Source organism: Myxine glutinosa, chromosome 9, assembly GCF_964187855.1.
Source record: "Myxine glutinosa chromosome 9, kmMyxGlut1.1, whole genome shotgun sequence".
In the NCBI taxonomy this organism is placed as follows: domain Eukaryota; kingdom Metazoa; phylum Chordata; class Myxini; order Myxiniformes; family Myxinidae; genus Myxine; species Myxine glutinosa.
The window spans coordinates 73,086,691-73,109,143 of NC_136269.1; the positions used below are offsets into that span (position 1 = coordinate 73,086,691).

General features: G+C 42.2%; 1 protein-coding gene across 1 annotated transcript in view; it reads left to right on the forward strand.

The window, feature by feature from the left end:
• Nucleotides 1–22,453, forward strand: part of LOC144893724 (cadherin-15-like) — a 180,160-nt gene that overhangs the window by 44,670 nt on the left and 113,037 nt on the right. Inside the window, exons 4-5 of the mRNA XM_078785104.1 lie at nucleotides 5,055–5,199; nucleotides 20,789–20,961. Coding sequence (XP_078641230.1) covers nucleotides 5,055–5,199; nucleotides 20,789–20,961 — 318 coding nt within the window. The remainder of the gene's footprint in view (nucleotides 1–5,054; nucleotides 5,200–20,788; nucleotides 20,962–22,453) is intronic.

Here is a 22,453-nt window from a genome sequence, read left to right on the forward strand (position 1 = left end):
CCCAGCCCCGCCGCCACGGCGCCCCCCGGTCCTGCACCCATCCCAGGGGCAGCCAGGGGCATCCCACCTGGTATCCCTGCACCCCAGACGCCGCCGATCGCCAGGGGGCGCTTCGGCCGGGTCATTCGTCTGCCCCGCAAACTGGCCCTCCAGGTGCGCGGGAATTCTGGGGGGGCGCGTGTGGCGGACACAAAAGCCCACTGGCGTGGTGACATCATTCCACGCACCAAGTGGGCGGTGGCCACGCCCGAGGGGTAGGCGTGGCCTCAGGATATACACCGGGCGACCAGCCCGGAAGAGTTCAGAGTTACAGTGTAGTCTTACAATAAAGACGTTCATATGTTACCGCTTGTCCGCTTCCTCCTTGCTCACAAGCAGCGCGCGTAACGCCGCGCTTTAATATGGCAGATAGAGTAAAGTAAATCCTAAGACAAGGTACGGTAAAACGACAGACTTGTCTTTCTATTCATTTTCCGATTTGTGTTCAAAAATAAGTTCTTCCTCGATCATAAACTGATACGACAGACGGACGGATGGATGGACATGATGAACCAATTGCTTAACCTCACTTTTCGCTTCACATGCGCGGGGTAATATGTTCACTGTAGTTCAAACTAAACAAATCGACTGTTGAAGCAGTTTGAAAAATTTTGAGTGACTTATCATGATGATTGTATCAGAGTTAAATAACAAGTTAACTGTAATATGGTATTACATACTCAAGCAAACAAACATACAATACAAAAGATAAGTGTTCCAGCTGTGTATGCATGCTCGGCAAAACTACAGAGGTCATAATGACGTTTGGCTGCAAATGATAATTTGCAAATTTTACACACACCAAACATCTGGCCCCCAAGAAAGGTTTTGGCAGTGCCCGGGGGACAGCTGTGAAAATGTGGGTGGCACGCCGATAAATGGTGCGCTAATAACACCGCGTGGGGAGCACGCCACAGGCCGGCTGTATATCAGGCCGACACTAATCGCACAGTGCTGGCCCAGTCCGACAACAGGGAGACATCCGCTCTGACGAAGCACATGCAGCTTTTCCAAGGCAAGCAGTAACACGTCTCTCCGTGTCGTCGGCCGTTGTGCCATGTGCATCTTGGACCAGTTTGAATACCGATTTGAAAGACAACACTGTTGGGTATCATAACAACGATCCTCTTATTTATTCTGGATTACGAGCTGATTCTGTCACTGCCTTGAACTTTCCATTGCAAGTATTCATGGTTGAAATCATATTGTTGGTAATAAACGTGAAGCCTGGGGCATTATGCAATTTTTTTTTTTTTTTTTTTGTATACAGAGTCGAGGCTCGTGAAAGAGCTAACATTTATCAAAGAAACAAATCAAACAAACAAGCAAACAAAGTATATAAAAAGGGCAGCGGTCGACAAGATGGGGAGAGAAGGGGAGGAAGCACACAAACACAACATTTGAGAGCAGGGACATCGGGAGATGTGTGGGAGGGAGAGGGCCTGGGGGGAGGCAGGATAGGTATAAAACGCAAGGACACCAAGGACTTCCAGGAAAGAAGACAAAAATCACCTCAAAAAAGTGGATTTGGGGTGAAATTAGCGGGGGGTAGAAAAGATCAAGGTTTTGGATTGGGGAAGATAAGAGATGGTGGTGAACAGCCGTTTTAAAGACCTGGAGGGAGGAGTGGGATTGAAGAGAGTGAGGGAGTTTGTTCCAGAGGCGGGAGAAAAGAGGAATGAAGGAGTGAAGGTGAGCAGAGAGTCTTGATTTTGGCAGTTTAACCATAAGAGGGTTGCAGGCAGATCTTGTGCGACCTGTAGGAATATTTGGGGGACAGAGCCCAGAGAGAGCTGGGGGAGCAAGGCCGGAGAGGAGTCGGTAGAAGACGGAAAGACCACCAACCTGCCTGCGGTGAGTAAGTGAAAGGCCCTCGGAGATAGCGTCATCGCAGGAGATTCCAATGATTCTGAACGCTTTGGTTTCAACAGCGTGAAGACGAGCTAGGTGTGAGGCAGGAGCACCAGCCCAGAGGGGAGAGCAGTATTCCATTGAGCTGCGGATGAAAGCCTTGTATGTGGTGAGGAGCTCAGGTGTGCCAAGGAAGGACTTCGCACGACGGAGGATGCGCAGTCGGCTACTGGCTTTGGAGGCCAGCTTGGAAATGTGGTTTTCCCAGGAAAGATCATGGCAGATAGTGAGGCCCAAAAGCTTGAGTGACAGAACTTCTTGGAGAGGATTATTCAGAAAGTAGATTGGAGGGTTGTCCAGTCGGTCTTTTCGGAGAGACATCCTAAGAGTGTGAGATTTGTCAGGATTGAAAGACATGTTCCACTTGTTTGCCCAGTCTGTGATTTTGTCCAGGTCTGCAGAGAGTGAGGAGGCTGCAGACTGCCGATCTGAGGGACGAGGAATGGAGCGGCAGAGAGTGGAGTCATCAGCAAAGAGATAGAGAGGATTTTCAAGAGAGTCAGAGAGATCATTGATGAAGACCAGAAAAAGCACAGGGCCCAGAACACTGCCTTGGGGAACTCCAGCCTGAACAGGAAGAGGAGATGAGAGAAACCCATTCAGGGCCACACGTTGACTACGACGAGAGAGGAAGTCCGCCAGCCATGCGTGGAGATTTCCATGGATACCAAAGGAGGAGGGTTTGGTGAGCAGAGCGGGGTGCCAGACCGTATCGAAGGCATGTGATATGTCGAGGGAGACAGCTCTAATTTCCTGTTTGGCATTGAGGACCTCCATCCATTGTTGAGACAGCAGAAGCAGCATGTCCAGAGTAGAGTGACCTGGTCTGAAACCAAAATTATGATCAGAGATCAAGTCATTGGAGAAGAGGAAAGATGTCATATCCGAAGCAATGATGGATTCCATGACTTTGCTGATAATTGGGAGAAGGCTGATTGGTCTGTAGTTGCTCGGATCTGTTTTTGCACCTTTTTTGTGCAAAGCGGTGATCTTTGCTGATTTCCAAGCAGATGGCAGTTGACCTTGAGCAAAAGAGAAGGTGAAGAAAACAGAGAGAGGGAGTGAAAGAGCGGAAGAACAGGATTTTAGGACCCGTGGGCTGATGCCGTCAGGTCCAGTTGCAGATTCAGAGTCGAGGGTTGACAGAAACTTTTCCACCTTGTCAGGAGGAAAGGACACGGAGTCCAGGAGCAGCTGGGTACGACTGGGTATGGTGGGTACAGAGAGGGATGGGTTTGGGACACAATATTTAGAGGCAAACACAGAGTTGAGGCATTCAGCTTTTTCACGTGCGGAGTCAGCTGTGTAGCCGTTTGAGGTAAGGGAGGGGATGGAGGGGGAACAAACACCAGAAACAGATTTGACCAGACGCCACCAGAATTTGGAAGAGGGAGACAGATAAGAGAGTTCGGTCTTGAGAACGGAGAGATATTGTTTCCTGGCTCTCCTGATGGTGGACACACACTTGTTTCGGGCTTTGTGAAAGGAAATGAGATTTCCTTCCATTGGATTTGCTTTCCAGGAGACGAAAGCACGTTGTTTCTGGGCAACAGCCTCACCACAAGATTCCGTGTACCATGGACGGGAGGAAGGGTATGACAATTGAAGATGAGATGGGATAAATCTGTGCACGAGAGAGAGCAATTTACTTTGGAAGAATTCCCAGGATGAGTTGATATCAGAGGTGGTAGAGATGGGAGACCAGTCCAGATGATTGATGGCTGCTTGAAGACCGTGCCAGTTGGCCTGAGTGAAATGCCAGACTCGTCGACGCTGAGCAGGCTCCCTGAGAATGGTCAGAGAGATGTCCACTTTAACAAGCACATGATCAGATGAGCTGATTGGAGCAGAAGAAGAGCAGCAGACATTTTCAGGGAAGTTAGTCATAACCAAGGCCAGAAGAGAAGATGCTCCGTTGACTGAGATCCGGGTCGGGAAATTGACAGATTGTGTCAGTCCCAGTGAGTCGCAGAAGTCCTTTGCTGAGGAGCCATGGCTGGTGAGAGAGGTACCCACACCCAGCCAACTGGCATGGTGACAATTGAAATCACCACATATGAGGAAGAGAGAGTTGGGATGAGTAGACAGAAGTTGGTCCATATTATCAGACAGCGAGATGTAGATGGAGTCATCACTGTTTGGTGGACGGTACAACACACATATGAACAAGAGGTGGGAGCGAAGGGGAAGCCGTAGCCAGAGGTATTCCTGGGGGTGAGGTGGAGAGAGTGCAGTGCAGGGCGAGTGAGGAAGAGAGTTTTTGATAAAGAAAGCTTGAGTGACAATATGTTTTCATTCATCAAGTTTTAAGGGATGGCATGGCCCTAGATAGCCCGTGCCCTGCACAGCAGGAGATAGGGTTTTGTAATCACGTCTGTGTCTGTGTCTGTGTCTGTCGGGGCTGTAACTTTTTTACCATTTGAGTTTTGTCATCAAATTTTCAACAAAGCTTTATTATGATAATACGGAGAAGGTAAATTAATAATTTTCTCAAAAGGTCAAAAGGTCAAGTGTCATAATATCGTCAATTTTCATCCAATTGACCTGGAATTTAAAGAATCTGCATATTGGGTCACTGAATTGGTTCACCAATCAAAAGGTAGGATTCGATTGTATTTTAGATCAAACGGTCATCGGTCAAGGTTGCGTAAAATCACCAATTTTCACCCGATTGACATGAAATTTAAACAATTTGCATATCGGTTCACTGAATTGGTTCACCAATCAAAAGGTAGGATTCGATGGTCTTTTAGATCAAAAGGTCAAAGGTCAAGGTTGCATAAAATCATAAATTTTTGTTCAAATGACCTGAAATTTAAAGAATTAGCATGTCGGGTCACATAATGGTTCACCAATCAAAAGTTACAAGCTGATTTTTTTTTTTATAGATCTAAAGCTCAAAGGTAAACGTTGCATAAAATAATCAATTTCAATTTTGTATTTTTAGAAAACTGTTTTCGTTATTTTTAGCATATGAAAGAAGAAGACGACGTCTGAAAACAAACAGATGCGAGCGGGCTTTGTACTTTCAGATGCTTTCTACTTCTTGTTTAGTTTAGGTTTAAACCCAATACATTTCTGCTGAACTTGTTTTTTGTCATCAGGTCAAGGTTTATGCACTGGAGTCACCTGGAGCACTTGTTGAGGATCCCATCGATGTTACAATCGTCGTGTTGGATATGAATGACAACTGCCCCGTCTTCTCTCAACCCATCTACAATGGCAACGTAACGGAAAATACAGAGCCCGGTTGGTTAATATCTTATTGTCCACATAATTAATTGTATTTTTGTTGTGTTTATGCTGTCACATGTTCAGTAGCTTTATGTACAAGGATATGCACAGGAAGGAGTATTTGGTCATAACCATATCACTAACTGGTCAAATAATTGTCATTTTGCCTGATTTTATTTATTTATTTCAAAATGACATCACAACAGGATGGTGTAATAAAATAAACAAAAAGTTGCTCCATAACCTTACCACATCATATCTATAACCTTTCCAATATGCTGTATGTCTGAATTCAAACCATTGTCATGGAATTTCAAATGAATGCACCAGAATGAATGTCCTCACATCTCATTACGCTTTCTTTTAAAGGTCATCTCTGTCTTTTCTAAACTAATAATAACTTGGACAGTAATGCTGGCAGTCAGGTTAGTGGTGTTTTTCGTTTTTAGCAGTCCACCGAAGCACTTGGCTCTTGATTCTACGATCTCCACTTAAATCCCATATACTGTTGAGATTTATCCATTGTCTCCTCATGTTTTATAGTAATTCATGTAAAAATAGTGATTTCTCCTAATATCCTATATTCTTGTGCGTGCCATAATAACAAGCTCTTCCATAAGCCTTATAAACTCCAGGGGAATATATCAAACTTGAAACACTATTCAAATTGTTTGGGAAAATGAAGGATTCAATCTCAAATAGTTTGTATATAGATATATGGTAAAATATTGGGGCGGTTGTGATAATACATTTTTAAAGAAATAAGGTGCTTCCAACCAGAAAGTTAAAAAAACAACCAGATATACTCCACAAATTTGAGCAAATAAGCGAGAGCAGACCCGGTCTCAAGCAATGTTTCATCCCCTTCACAGCAGGCTTAATCAGGCCAACATATAATAATATACAGTCGTGGCCAAAAATATTGGCACCTTTGCACTTTTTTCAAATAACTCACAATTTTCTCTAAAAATAAGTTGAAATTGACAAAAGTATTTGGTCTCCACAAATCTTTATTTCACTGTTAATATTACAGTACCTTTGTTTTTGATTCAGAACTTAATATATATTTTTAAATCAGAAAATAAAAAGAAATGGCATTGACAAAATTATTGACACCTGATGGCCTAGACTTGATATTTGGTAGCACAGCCTTTGGACAAAATAACTGCAGTCAAGCGCTTCCTGTAGTCATGAATGAGCTTCCCACACCTCTCTACTGGCAGTTTGGCCCACTCTTCATGTGTAAACTGCTCCAGTTCTCCCAGATTTGAAGGGTGCCTTCTCTCAACAGCTGTTTTCAGATCTAACCACAGGTGTTCAATGGGATTTAGATCTGGACTCATTGGTGGCCACTTCAGAACAGTCCAGCGTTTTGTCTTGAACCATTCCTGGGTGCTTTTTGAAGTGTGTTTGGGGACATTGTCCTGCTGCAAGACCCATGACCTTCGACGGAGACCCAGCTTTCTGACACTGCGTTGAACATTGCGCTCCAGAATGCCTTGGTAATCTCCTGATTTCATGATGCCATGCACACATTCACGGCACCCAGTGTCAGAGGCAACACAGCAACCCCAAAACATCACTGAACCTCATCCATGTTTGACTGTAGGGAAGGTGTTTGTTTTTTGTTTTTTTTTGTTTTTTTGTATACTGAATCGAGGCTCGTGAAAGTTGTTTTCTTTGAAGGATTCATACTGTTTTCTGTTAACATAGAGATGATGGGCTTCACCAAAAAAGCTCTAATTTGGTCTGATATGTCCACAGGACATTCTCCCAGAAGGACTTTGGTTTGTTCAGGTGTGTTTTAGCAAACTCCAGTCAATTCCAGTCAAGCCAGTTTCTCAGCAGTGGGGTCATCCTGGGTCTCCTACCATAGAACCCCCTTTCATTGAGTTGGTGACAGATGGTGCCAGTTGAAACTGTCGTACCTTGTGTCTGAACGTCAGCTTGAATCTGTTTGGCAGTTGAATTAAGGTGCTTTCTCCACCATTCGAACAATCCTTCGCTGCAATCTTCGATCAGGTTTTCTCTTGCGGCCACGTCCAGGGAAGTTGGCTACAGTGCCATGGGCCTTAAACGTCCTGATAACATTGCATACGGTGGACACAGAAACATCAAGGTCTCTGGAGATGGATTTGTAGCCTTGAGATTGTCCATGCTTGGCTACAATCTTGTGTCTAACCTCCTCAGACAATTCTTTCTTTCTTTTCTCCATGCTCATTGTGGTACACACAGTGACACAAAACAACAGAATGACTCCTTTTCTCTATTCAAACTGGTTGAATGAGTGATTTTTATAGAGCAGGCACCTGCAACTCACCACAGGTGGGTTCAATTCCAAAGTAAAGGAGAATCACCTGCTTGAAATCTAATTATTTCTAACAACTTCTAAAAGGTGTCAATAATATTGTCTGGGCCATTTTAGGATTTCTGTGTGGAATAACCTAGGATTTAGTAATTTTTTCCCCTTTTTTTGTTTTGTTCCTCTGCAAACAAAAGAAATACATATGTGGATCCCAAAACATTTTTTATTTTCAACAATTTTCTGGAAGACAACAACTATCTGATATGTCGAGATTGTGAAGCAGAACAGCCACTCACACAGATGTTACATGCAGAGCAGAGTTCTCTCTAGAATGCCCTTAAGTCGATTCAAGTATTTATTACCCATGAGATGGTGGAGGAAGGAAATAGAAAGGAAGGAAGGAATTGTGCACCTCCAACAGCTGAGCAGATAGTACTTTCAGGGACTGCCTTCTATGGTATGCTGTTAGAATGAAAGGGCCTTCTATGGTATGCTGTTAGAATGAAAGGGCCTTCTATGGTATGCTGTTAGAATGAAAGGGCCTTCTATGGTATGCTGTTAGAATGAAAGGGCTATGGTATACTGCAACTCTGTATTTTCGGCAGTCAGGCTCCAACAGATGCAAGCAGGTCATATGTTTCATAAAAAGAAGGGGGTACTTCAGAGCAGTGTGTGTGTGTGTGTGTGTGTGTGTGTGTGTGTGTGTGTGTGTGTGTGTGTGTGTGTGTGTGTGTTTTTTTTTTTTTTTTAACCATATGTATGTTTTCCATGAAAAGTACCAATGCATTTTTATTTTAATCATGCAAACTTGAGAAAAGTAAAGATGCGCATTAGCTAACAGTAACATTCAGTGAAACATTGTCGAATAATACTATTCTGCTGTTGTAGTCAATTTTCCAAGTTGATGTGTTTTGTCGTTGATGTGATGTGTTGATGTGATGTTGATGTGATGTGATGTGATGTGTTTTGTCGAACGTATACAACTTATCTTGTACACGTAGTTAAACTTATTCAACCTTAAAAATAGGCAAAACTTTTTTTACATGCACAGGTTTCTCTTTCTTCTTTGATTATTTAAACTATTTTGTCTATATTTGGAATGGATGGAGTTATTTTTGTGTAATTTATCTTGTACTGATAACCATAAACCTATTTATCGTGAATTATGCAATTGAAGGACGATAAATGTTTCAATTTATAATTCTCAGCTGAACTTTTCAAGTCACTGATCACGTGCGCTGCACACTTCGCATACCCACAGCCATGTGAAAATGTGACCCCAGCAGTCGTGCCAAGCTCAGGAATGCACTTAGCCCTCAGTGCCCTGGCTTTGTCAGTGTTTTTGTTCAATTATTTAAAATGGAACTTACAGCTGTCCGATCGACCCCGAGTCATCCGTGCAATCAAAGGCCGTGCCATTTGTTCTGAACACACTGCCCCACCCGCACGGCACAGGTGTCCTTGGCTGCGGAGAAGCTCATGAACACTTTATGAATGCCCGCTTTGTTGATGTACAACGACCGTTTTTGTGTAACTCACCACGGACACTGTGCACTCCAAATCAAAATGGGATGCAATCATGTGAGAGTCTGTCTCCGCATTGTGGTCAATATTAGCCGCAACGTAGGATTGATTTTCGTCTTCAATCTATTGTTTAGCTTCCTTCCAAAGCTCATTGTTATTTTTATTATTATAACACATCGCGTCTTGAAGTATCGTCAGAAAATATGTCGATTGTGGTAACGACACGGGGTAGAGCGAGCTTTCTCAACAACATGCATGTGGAGGTAAAAATACATCACGGTGTTTTACAAGAACAGGTTGTCCTTGGGCCTGTACTTTGGCCAGGTATATTTAATGCGATATTGATGTTAAGTATCGTGATATGTGGATGGTATAAGTGTATTAAATAAACGAAAAGATTGAGTTGAATTTACAAGCAAAATGCACGGAGGTGGTTACAGCACAAGTGGGCCTTTTATTGTGCCTGGACTTCCCCGTCTTAAGTTTTGGGTTCATTTGATATTGTGCAATATTCCAGTAGTCACTCTCCAATATATTAAGCAAACCAGGAACAATGCATAAAAAACTAGAAAGCATCTGAAAATGCAAAGGCCATCCAAAAGCTGAATTTTTTATTTAGCTGGGGTGCTGAATTTTTTTTATTTAGCCAGGGTGCTGAATTTTTATTCAGCCAGGGGTTTTTTTTACTTAGCCAGGGTGCTGATTTTTTAAATTTAACCAGGGTGCTGAATTGTTTTATTTAGCCAGGGTGCTGAATTTTTGTATTGAGCCAAGGTGCTAAAAGAAAATTATTTAGCCAGGGTGTTGATTTTTTTGATTTTTATTCAGCCAGGTTGCTGAATTTTTATTCAGCCAGGTTGCAGAATTTTTATTCAGCCATGGTGTTGATTTTTTTTTAGCCATGGTGTTGATATTTTTTTTTCGCCAGGGTGCTGAATTGTTTTATTTAGCCAGGGTGCTGAATTGTTTTATTTAGCCAGGGTTCTGAATTGTTTTATTTAGCCAGGGTTCTGAATTGTTTTTTTTTGCCGGGGTGTTGATTTTTTTTTTCGCCAGGGTGCTGAATTGTTTTATTTAGCCAGGGTGCTGAATTGTTTTATTTAGCCAGGGTGCTGAATTGTTTTATTTAGCCAGGGTTCTGAATTGTTTTATTTAGCCAGGGTTCTGAATTGTTTTATTTAGCCAGGGTGCTGAATTGTTTTATTTAGCCAGGGTTCTGAATTGTTTTATTTAGCCAGGGTGCTGAATTGTTTTATTTAGCCAGGGTGCTGAATTGTTTTATTTAGCCAGGGTGCTGAATTGTTTTATTTAGCCAGGGTGCTGAATTGTTTTATTTAGCCAGGGTGCTGAATTGTTTTATTTAGCCAGGGTCCTGAATTGTTTTATTTAGCCAGGGTCCTGAATTGTTTTATTTAGCCAGGGTGCTGAATTGTTTTATTTAGCCAGGGTGCTGAATTGTTTTATTTAGCCAGGGTGCTGAATTGTTTTATTTAGCCAGGGTGCTGAATTGTTTTCTTTAGCCAGGGTGCTGAATTGTTTTATTTAGCCAGGGTGCTCAATTCTTTTATTCAGCCAGGGTGCTGAATTCTTTTATTCAGCCAGGGTGCTGAATTGTTTTATTCAGCCAGGGTGCTGAATTGTTTTATTTAGCCAGGGTTCTGAATTGTTTTATTTAGCCAGGGTGCTGAATTGTTTTATTTAGCCAGGGTGCTGAATTGATTTATTTAGCCAGGGTTCTGAATTGTTTTATTTAGCCAGGGTGCTGAATTGTTTTATTTAGTCAGGGTGCTGAATTGTTTTATTTAGCCAGGGTGCTGAATTGTTTTATTTAGCCAGGGTGATGAATTGTTTTATTTAGCCAGGGTGCTGAATTGTTTTATTTATCCAGGGTCCTGAATTGTTTTATTTAGCCAGGGTGCTGAATTGTTTTATTTAGCCAGGGTGCTGAATTGTTTTATTTAGCCAGGGTGCTGAATTGTTTTATTTAGCCAGGGTGCTGAATTGTTTTATTTAGCCAGGGTGCTGAATTGTTTTATTGAGCCAGGGTTCTGAATTGTTTTATTTAGCCAGGGTGCTGAATTGTTTTATTTAGCCAGGGTGCTGAATTGTTTTATTTAGCCAGGGTGCTGAATTGTTTTATTTAGCCAGGGTGCTGAATTCTTTTATTTAGCCAGGGTGGTGAATTCTTTTATTCAGCCAGGGTGCTGAATTGTTTTATTTTGCCAGGGCGCTGAATTGTTTTATTTAGCCAGGGTGCTGAATTGTTTTATTTAGCCAGGGTGCTGAATTGTTTTATTTAGCCAGGGTGCTTAATTGTTTTATTTAGCCAGGGTGCTGAATTGTTTTATTTAGGCAGGGTGCTTAATTGTTTTATTTAGCCAGGGTGCTGAATTGTTTTATTTAGGCAGGGTGCTGAAATGTTTTATATAGCCAGGGTACTGAATTGTTTTATTTAGCCAGGTTGCCGAATTTAGAATTAGCCAGGGTGCTGAATTGTTTTATTTAGCCAGGGTGCGGAATTGTTTTATTTAGCCAGGGTTCTGAATTGTTTTATTTAGCCAGGTTGCCGAATTTAGAATTAGCCAGGGTGCTGAATTGTTTTATTTAGGCAGGGTGCTGAATTGTTTTATTTAGCCAGGGTGCTGAATTGTTTTATTTAGGCAGGGTGCGGAATTGTTTTATTTAGCCAGGTTGCCGAATTTAGAATTAGCCAGGGTGCTGAATTGTTTTATTTAGGCAGGGTGCTGAATTGTTTTATTTAGGCAGGGTGCGGAATTGTTTTATTTAGCCAGGTTGCCGAATTTAGAATTAGCCGGGGTGCTGAATTGTTTTATTTAGGCAGGGTGCTGAATTGTTTTATTGAGCCAGGGTGCTGAATTGTTTTATTGAGCCAGGTGCTGAATTATTTTATTCAGCCAGGGTGCTGAATTGTTTTATTTAGCCAGGGTGTTGAATTGTTTTATTTCGCCGGGGTGCTGAATTGTTTTCTTTAGCCAGGGTGCTGAATTGTTTTATTTAGCCAGGGTGCTGAATTGTTTTATTTAGCCAGGGTTCTGAATTGTTTTATTTAGCCAGGGTGTTGAATTGTTTTATTTAGCCAGGGTGCTTAATTGTTTTATTTAGCCAGGGTGCTGAATTGTTTTATTTAGGCAGGGTGCTGAATTGTTTTATTTAGCCAGGGTGCTGAATTTTTTTATTTAGCCAGGGTGCGGAATTGTTTTATTTAGCCAGGTTGCCGAATTTAGAATTAGCCAGGGTGCTGAATTGTTTTATTTAGCCAGGGTGCTGAATTGTTTTATTTAGCCAGGTTGCCAAATTTAGAATTAGCCAGGGTGCCGAATTTAGAATTAGCCAGGGTGCTGAATTGTTTTATTTAGGCAGGGTGCTGAATTGTTTTATTGAGCCAGGGTGCTGAATTGTTTTATTGAGCCAGGGTGCTGAATTGTTTTATTTAGCCAGGGTGCTGAATTGTTTTATTTTGTCAGGGTGCTGAATTGATTTATTTAGCCAGGGTGCTGAATTGTTTTATATAGCCAGGGTGCTGAATTGTTTTATTTAGCCAGGGTGCTGAATTGTTTTATTTAGCCAGGGTGCTGAATTGTTTTATTTAGCCAGGGTGCTGAATTGTTTTATTTTGCCAGGGTGCTGAATTGTTTTATTTAGCCAGGGTGCTGAATTGTTTTATTTAGCCAGGGTCCTGAATTGTTTTATTTAGCCAGGTTCCTGAATTGTTTTATTTAGCCACGGTGCTGAATTGTTTTATTTAGCCAGGGTGCTGAATTGTTTTACTTAGCCAGGGTTCTGAATTGTTTTACTTAGCCAGGGTTCTGAATTGTTTTATTTAGCCAGGGTGCTGAATTGTTTTATTTAGCCAGGGTGCTGAATTGTTTTATTTAGCCAGGGTGCTGAATTGTTTTATTTAGCCAGGGTGCTGAATTGTTTTATTTAGCCAGGGTCCTGAATTGTTTTATTTAGCCAGGGTTCTGAATTGTTTTATTTAGCCAGGGTGCTGAATTGTTTTATTTAGCCAGGGTGCTGAATTGTTTTATTTAGCCAGGGTTCTGAATTGTTTTATTTAGCCAGGGTCCTGAATTGTTTTATTTAGCCAGGGTTCTGAATTGTTTTATTTAGCCAGGGTGCTGAATTGTTTTATTTAGCCAGGGTGCTGAATTGTTTTATTTAGCCAGGGTGCTGAATTGTTTTATTTAGCCAGGGTGCTGAATTGTTTTATTTAGCCAGGGTGCTGAATTGTTTTACTTAGCCAGGGTTCTGAATTGTTTTATTTAGCCAGGGTGCTGAATTGTTTTATTTAGCCAGGGTGCTGAATTGTTTTATTTAGCCAGGGTGCTGAATTGTTTTATTTAGCCAGGGTGCTGAATTGTTTTATTTAGCCAGGGTGCTGAATTGTTTTATTTCGCCAGGTTGCCAAATTTAGAATTAGCCAGGGTGCCGAATTTAGAATTAGCCAGGGTGCTGAATTGTTTTATTTAGGCAGGGTGCTGAATTGTTTTATTGAGCCAGGGTGCTGAATTGTTTTATTGAGCCAGGGTGCTGAATTGTTTTATTTAGCCAGGGTGCTGAATTGTTTTATTTTGTCAGGGTGCTGAATTGATTTATTTAGCCAGGGTGCTGAATTGTTTTATATAGCCAGGGTGCTGAATTGTTTTATTTAGCCAGGGTGCTGAATTGTTTTATTTAGCCAGGGTGCTGAATTGTTTTATTTAGCCAGGGTGCTGAATTGTTTTATTTTGCCAGGGTGCTGAATTGTTTTATTTAGCCAGGGTGCTGAATTGTTTTATTTAGCCAGGGTCCTGAATTGTTTTATTTAGCCAGGTTCCTGAATTGTTTTATTTAGCCACGGTGCTGAATTGTTTTATTTAGCCAGGGTGCTGAATTGTTTTACTTAGCCAGGGTTCTGAATTGTTTTACTTAGCCAGGGTTCTGAATTGTTTTATTTAGCCAGGGTGCTGAATTGTTTTATTTAGCCAGGGTGCTGAATTGTTTTATTTAGCCAGGGTGCTGAATTGTTTTATTTAGCCAGGGTGCTGAATTGTTTTATTTAGCCAGGGTCCTGAATTGTTTTATTTAGCCAGGGTTCTGAATTGTTTTATTTAGCCAGGGTGCTGAATTGTTTTATTTAGCCAGGGTGCTGAATTGTTTTATTTAGCCAGGGTTCTGAATTGTTTTATTTAGCCAGGGTCCTGAATTGTTTTATTTAGCCAGGGTTCTGAATTGTTTTATTTAGCCAGGGTGCTGAATTGTTTTATTTAGCCAGGGTGCTGAATTGTTTTATTTAGCCAGGGTGCTGAATTGTTTTATTTAGCCAGGGTGCTGAATTGTTTTATTTAGCCAGGGTGCTGAATTGTTTTACTTAGCCAGGGTTCTGAATTGTTTTATTTAGCCAGGGTGATGAATTGTTTTATTTAGCCAGGGTGCTGAATTGTTTTATTTAGCCAGGGTGCTGAATTGTTTTATTTAGCCAGGGTGCTGAATTGTTTTATTTAGCCAGGGTCCTGAATTGTTTTATTTAGCCAGGGTTCTGAATTGTTTTATTTGGCCAGGGTGCTGAATTGTTTTATTTAGCCAGGGTCCTGAATTGTTTTATTTAGCCAGGGTTCTGAATTGTTTTATTTAGCCAGGGTGCTGAATTGTTTTATTTAGCCAGGGTGCTGAATTGTTTTATTTAGCCAGGGTCCTGAATTGTTTTATTTAGCCAGGGTGCTGAATTGTTTTATTTAGCCAGGGTCCTGAATTGTTTTATTTAGCCAGGGTTCTGAATTGTTTTATTTAGCCAGGGTGCTGAATTGTTTTATTTAGCCAGGGTGCTGAATTGTTTTATTTAGCCAGGGTCTTGAATTGTTTTATTTAGCCAGGGTTCTGAATTGTTTTATTTAGCCAGGGTTCTGAATTGTTTTATTTAGCCAGGGTTCTGAATTGTTTTATTTAGCCAGGGTGCTGAATTGTTTTATTTAGCCAGGGTGCTGAATTGTTTTATTTAGGCAGGGTGCGGAATTGTTTTATTTAGCCAGGTTGCCGAATTTAGAATTAGCCAGGGTGCTGAATTGTTTTATTTAGCCAGGGTGCTGAATTGTTTTATTGAGCCAGGGTGCTGAATTGTTTTATTTAGCCAGGGTGCTGAATTGTTTTATTGAGCCAGGGTGCTGAATTGTTTTATTTAGCCAGGGTGCTGAATTGTTTTATTTAGCCAGGGTGCTGAATTGTTTTATTGAGCCAGGGTGCTGAATTGTTTTATTTAGCCAGGGTGCTGAATTGTTTTATTTAGGCAGGGTGCTGAATTGTTTTATTTAGCCAGGGTGCTGAATTGTTTTATTGAGCCAGGGTGCTGAATTGTTTTATTTAGCCAGGGTGCTGAATTGTTTTATTTAGCGAGGGTGCTGAATTGTTTTATTTAGCCAGGGTGCTGAATTGTTTTATTTAGCCAGGGTGCTGAATTGTTTTATTTAGCCAGGGTGCTGAATTGTTTTATTTAGCCAGGGTGCTGAATTGTTTTATTTAGCCAGGGTCCTGAATTGTTTTATTTAGCCAGGGTGCTGAATTGTTTTATTTAGCCGGGGTGCTGAATTGTTTTCTTTAGCCAGGGTGCTGAATTGTTTTACTTAGCCAGGGTTCTGAATTGTTTTATTTAGCCAGGGTGCTGAATTGTTTTATTTAGGCAGGGCGCTGAATTGTTTTATTGAGCCAGGGTGCGGAATTGTTTTATTTAGCCAGGTTGCTGAATTTCGAATTTAGCCAGCTATATCTCGCCTACTCTTTGTGAAAGACACCATGGGAATGGTGGTGCACACATTGATGCCTCTCCCTGCATGTGCAACACCAGCATGACAGTTTATAGCTGGGTTGGGACTCTGTCCCATGCTAGACAGCTTGGAGGTCAATGTACATACCTCTAGCCTATCATGGCAGCCCAATATAGAAACTAAAATGTTAGAAATATATATAAGCACATGCATGGTTTTCTGCAGATTCTTCGTTGGTTGAGTATTCTTGTAATTGCACCATGCACGAGAAACAAAAGGTGGGGTTAAGCACCCGATTCACTTCTGTCTGTCTGTCTGACTATCTACAAACGTCGGTTTTTGATTGATGAACAAGCTAATTTCAATTGAATGTTATAATTTAAACAAGAATCGGAAAACGAATCGGAAAACGAACTTGTAGTTTAGCAGTACTTTGGCTCTAAATTTGTCCCGACCGCACATGTGCAAGGAGGAGTGAGATAATGTTTTTATTCTGCCAGGTGAATGTGGGAGCTGGGCCAAAAATGGGCCTGAAGAAGAACGCAAACTATGGGAATGGTCTAATTCCCTGATGTTAATAGCAGCACACATTTGTGAAATGAACGATTCAATGCATTTGTGAATTATCAAGCTTAATCTTATGAATGATAAATGAGGATTGAAGATCTTCCTTCCAATTTCGCCTTTCACATAACTTATTTCTACGATTATAAAGAGGGATTGTGACTTCAAACACCTCTATAAAATAAGCAAATGGAAATCTTATTTTCCTGTAAACAGACAGGGCATCATCTCATTATGGTCCTGTATATCATCATTCAAGAGGTGACATTTTTGGGTGTGTGAGTGTGCTTGTTCTTGTGTTTTTGTTTGTGTGTTTGACTTCTATGCACTCCTGACATTCTGGAGGGAACGAGTTGAAAACTGCTGGTTGTACTCGGGGTGTGAAAGGGAAGGTTTTTGCGGGTAAAACATTTTTTCATAGTTCCGCGGGTTCAGGGGGAGGGGTGATCCCAATTCTCTCGATGTAAACAAGTATGTATAACATTAAAAGTCTAAATATGCCAATTCTGGATGAATTAACGTGTCAGTAATGACCGGTACGTCATTAGTACATCAAATTATAGGATCTTTTTTAAATTTTTAACCCCCACACAATGTCTTCATAATATTTACTGTATAATACTAATATAGTGGTAATGTATAGTATAACTTATAGTGTGTGTGTGTATATATAATTATATAATATATATAATAATATACAATATAATGTGTGTATACAATATATATATTGTTGTGGATCTCGGCGCCGGCCTTTTCCCCTTACCAAGGGGGGATTAGTCCCCTTGTCTTTGGCCGACGGGACCCGGGACCGATGACGTCCTTCCCGGACAGCGCGAAATAGGGTCGTAGGACTAGAATCACTATTACCTAATTACTCGCGCTGCCCAGAAACGAGGAAATAAGCCCCGCACGAATCACGCGTGCTGAGACGCCGAGCGGTGCGTACACGCGATCCGTGCCGGTTATAGATGGAACCCGATTCAAACAACCTTAATTCGTAGCACGCTTAGTCAATGATGGAAAACACGAAGGCGATCGAATTGGAAGAAAGAACAAGGTTTATTTACACTATTCACAATGATGAGAAGAAGCAGAGACACAGGGCAATCCTTAAGAACAGTCTTAACTTACTACCCAAGACAAACGGGCCCGTCTCACACACAGACACACTCACACGGGGCTTGCTGATGAAGATCAGGTTGATGGTCACCAGCGCGTCCAGGGATGGCTTCCGTGCAGTTCTCTCTCCGGTCCCCAGCTCGTACCGCGAAGTAGGTGAAGGCAGCAGGCAGGAGCTCGTATTGTGCCGTTGGGATGCACTGGGCTATTTACGGGGTGAACGGTAGGGGAGGGCATCTGGCGCGGCAGTAATTCACTGGCGGCTATGGCCGCGTTTACTTGCGTAGCTAGGTTATGCGCTATTGGCTGGGTTGGCTGCAGCCGCGTACGTAATATGCAAATACAGTTCAACGCCTTGCAGCGCTATTACACTTGAGGTGCTCACAATGCGCTCGCCATAAACGTCCTTCCAACACTCTCCTCTGCGAGTCCTTTGACAAAGCGCAATTCCTTCAAGTCCTTTACAACACGCTCCTTTCCCAACGAGCCCTTCAACAAGTCCTCTCCCTCCGCGAGTCCTGGTGACGAGTCCTCTGGTAGCAAGTCCTCCTGTAGCAAGTCCTCTGGTAGCAAGTCCTCTTTAAGGGCTTTGTGCCAAGGCTTTTATAGGCACGCCCCGCGAACCTTCTAGCATTTACCAGACGCGCCTTACCACGCCCTATCACGCCATGCCCTTAGAGCCCTGGTTGGCTGGTGGCCCTTACCGTCATCGCCTCTGACGCGCTGCCTTGACACCGCCCCACCCTGACCCCGTGCTCCTCCCTCTCAGGCCTACCTCGTGTTACTCGACTAGCAAGCGAACAAAGGGCAGCGAATGCTGCTGGCAGCCAAAGTGTAACAAATTGCTGCGGGTAGCCCAAAGCGTAACAAATTGAAGGATCAGCCAAATGGGGCGCGGGATCAATTATGCCCATAGGTGTAATTGGAGGGTGGACGCAAAATGAAGGGACCTAAACTCATGTCTTTACACAACGCAGATATTACTAGTGGAAATGGCCTTTACTTACACATACTATGACATAACTAATACTTTAAGGTGGCCTACGTGTTGCTCTTGGACTAACTATGGGGGCAACCCGTTAATCTTTAATGACCAATATGTGCCAATCTCAAAACCGTAGCAATATATATATATATGTATATATATTGTTGCAGTTTTGTGTTTTTGCAATAAAGGTTAATTTTCCCCCTCATAGTTTAGTCACACTACAACACGTAGCCTCACGATAGCTCAGTTATTTCTTAGTAAATGTAAGCATAGTCCTTTTCCTTTGTTAGTTTTGCGTTGAGTAGAATAATGAGAGTTAGGTCTCCTTCCAATGCTTTATGCCGCCTCGATGCTTTGGTTTTTGGCGCAAATTACCACGAGGCCGGCCTGACAAGTCGAGGCAAGCCGAAGGAAGGCGGGACAGGAGAAGTGGGAGTGACCGGTAAGCACGAGCTGCCAATCAGGGCTCGAGGGGAGTGGCTTAGCACTGCGTCAAAAGGCGTGGTTTGGAACATTCGATGCAGGCTAAGGGCGTGGCAATATAACCCTTTGCGCAAAGCCCCCACCTCAGTTATGAGCCGGGGTCCTCTGTTGAACAGTTCTGAAAGTGCGCCGTGTTGAATCGAGTTACAAGTTAAATGCTCGGTTGAGCTTGAGGCAGATCCTCTGTTGAGTTGCGAGAGTGAAAGTGCGCCGTTGATTAATCGCGCTGTGACGAACCGCCGAGCCGGGCGAGAGACGCGCATATTCGCCTGCCTGCCTTTGTTCGAGATACGTGCTGCAAGGATCCCTCCCGCCTGCCTGCCTGCCTTCGTCGAGGGACGTGCTGTGACCAGCAGAGGGCCATGCTGGGCGAGCTGTTCCTGAATGACCAAGCCGGCGCGTTCAGCGCATGAACCATCCTTCCTTCATCCCCCCTGTGAGTGTGAACGGGCCCGTTGTCTGGGAATATATAAAATAAGACTGCTTAAGTGCCTGCTCTGTGTGTCTTCGCCTTGTATAGCTGTAAATAAACCTGTGTTCTTCCTTCTATTTGATCGTTCCCATCATTTCCATCTATTGACTGAGCGTGGTACGAATTATATCGCTCTAATCGGGTTCCAATAATAAGGTAACTGCATGGACCACGTGGTACGCCAACTGCTCGGACTCAAATTACGCGTGGTTCATGCGAGACTTGATCCCCGCTTCTGCTATGGTGTAGGTACTTAGGTATGTGCGAGAATTGTCCTGAAACCCTGTCCTGCGTCCGACCGGAAGTGGCGACAAGTCTTGCGATTGCGACGACCCAAGGAGAACAAGGGGCTTAATCTCCCCTTGGTAAGGGAACGGAGGGGTCGCGCAAAACCGTAACAATATATATATATATTTATAATATTATACTATATGATAATAATAATAATATAATGATAATATCATTATTAGTATTATGTCATATATAATAATAATATACCATATAATATATATATAATATAAATAATAATATATAATACATATACTATAAAAGAATGATATATTACATATATACACAAAGAATTAAGTTAAGCACCCCTACACAACGAATTAAGGTAAGCACCCCCTAATATATATTCTTTGTGTATATGTATACATTGGCATATATTCTAAGGTATGTGAGATCAAATAATGATTGGTATGACATTAGCAATTATCCATTGATGAAATTGAGTGATCAAAGTGAAAAAAAGTGATTGGTTGAGTCAGTGATCCGATCACGTGGGTCCTACACACGTTATTGACGCAAAGATCGCTAGAGGTCTTCTCAGAACAATGACTGTACGTTAGAAAACATAAACGTCATCCACACTGTCCGTGATGGACCTATAGCTCCATACTTAAATTGAGGTGAAAATATGCCTAAAATTCCCAAAAAATTTCACCTTAAATTATTCAGAATAAAATATTGAAAACGGCATGATTGTTATGTTTTTATGTGACCATAATATCACTTCTCCAGAAAATATAGCAATATCATGGGTATATTACACTGTTTTGACGACAACAAACTTGTAATGTGCGAGGTTGTAAAAAAACGGGGGGGGTGCTTAACTTAATTCTTTGTGTATATATAAAACTAATAACAATATAGTGGTAATGTAGGCATAAGCATTTTGAAATGTTGAGGTTCATGAACGTTTTTATTTTCTTCAAACAAGTCAACCTGGTGGTAGAGAAATCTAAAAATCGATTTTGATATCTTTTTTAGATATCCAGATAATCGAGCTGTAGTTTCAGGAGAGTGTCTTCCTTGTATTATCATTATATTTCATTGTAAACTTTTTGTTGGGGAAGTTGTAGTTTCGCAGGGTTTCTGGTGATGTCTTCCAGGTACATTTGTGATGCGTACGACAGCACATGATGCTGATGATCCGAACACCCCAAATGGAGATCTTCGCTTTTCCATAGTAAAACAGCAGCCTGCCATCCCAAATCCTGACTTGTTCTCCATCGACCAATTATCTGGAGATGTTCGTACACTCATCAGCGGCCTTGATCGTGAGGTTTGTTTGGATTGTCTTTCAGTATTGGTCGCCCCACTGCAAGTAAAGCCTGATATGGCCCACCTACATTGTTTGTCATTCTGCCATGGTGTTTGAAGAACTAATTGTCATTGTGGGGAGATGAGTAATGAGGTGTACACATTGATTTGGTGGAATACTTACAAATGTCTCATGCTATGTGCTTAAATCCTTCTTCTGAGAGTATGAATGATGTTATTCCTGCCTATTTACATTATAGCATGCTGTAAGGATGGATGATGCACTTTCTTGATATGCTTTCTTAAATTGAGTCTCTGCCCCCACCACATTCCTGTTCCAAGACTATTTTTCCTCATCGTATTCCTGTATACTTTGCTCAAAAGACTTGAACATTCCAAACATCTCAGGTACCAAACAGCAGCTATTATTAAATATTTTAATATTTCCCATCACCTAATTCCCTTCTCATAACCCCCCATAAATTAATTTGCCCCCAAAGCAATATGTAATAAAAAAGTAAATTGTTGGAAATGTTACCAAAGTAAAAGGTTAAAGTAAAATAAATGCTTTTATTTCAGCTAGCAGAGTCTGGATATTCTCTAATTTTTGTAGGGGTATATCTCAACTTTGCTTGAGGGATAGCCTAGAGGCACGCACACTCTGGCAGCTCTCTGGTAGGATGGCTGGCAGGATGGCCTCGAGGCACACACCCTGGTAGGATGGCTGGAAGGATAGCCTAGAGGCACACACTCTCTGGCAATATTCTGGAAGGATGGCCTCGAGGCACACACACTCTGGTAGGATGGCTGGAAGGATAGCCTGGAGGCACACACTCTCTGGCAATATTCTGGAAGGATGGCCTGATGAGGAGGGGAGTGTCGTTGAAGCTGAAGGGAAAGGTGTATGCTGCATGTGTGAGAAGTGTTATGATTTATGGGAGCGAGACATGGGTAATGAACGTAGAGCAGCAACGAAGGTTGGAAAGGGTGGAAATGCGAATGGTTCGATGGATGTGCGGAGTATCTTTGAGAGAGAGGAAGACAAATGATGAATTGCGAAAGATGATGGGAATAGAGCCTGTGATGGATGCTGTGGAGAGAAACAGGTTGAGATGGTTTGGTCATGTGTTGAGGAAGGATGAAAGTGACTGGTTGAGAAGAGTGATGGAAATGAATGTAGAAGGAAGTAGAGGACGGGGAAGACCGAGAAAGACTTGGCTAAAGATGGTGGAAGAAGAAATGCGGGCAAGGGGGTTAACAAGGAGAGATGCAGAAAATAGGGCAAGATGGAGAAGATTATCATGGGGACCGCAAGGCTAACCCCCGCTCTTGCAGGGAAAATGGCCTTAAAATGCCTGTTGTTGTTGTTGTTGTTGATGGCCTAGAGGCACACACACTCTGGCAAGATTCTGGAAGGATGGCCTAGAGGCACACACACTCTGGCAGGTTTCTGGTAGGATGGCTGGAAGGATAGCCTCGAGGCACACACAATCTGGGAGGATGGCTGGAAGGAT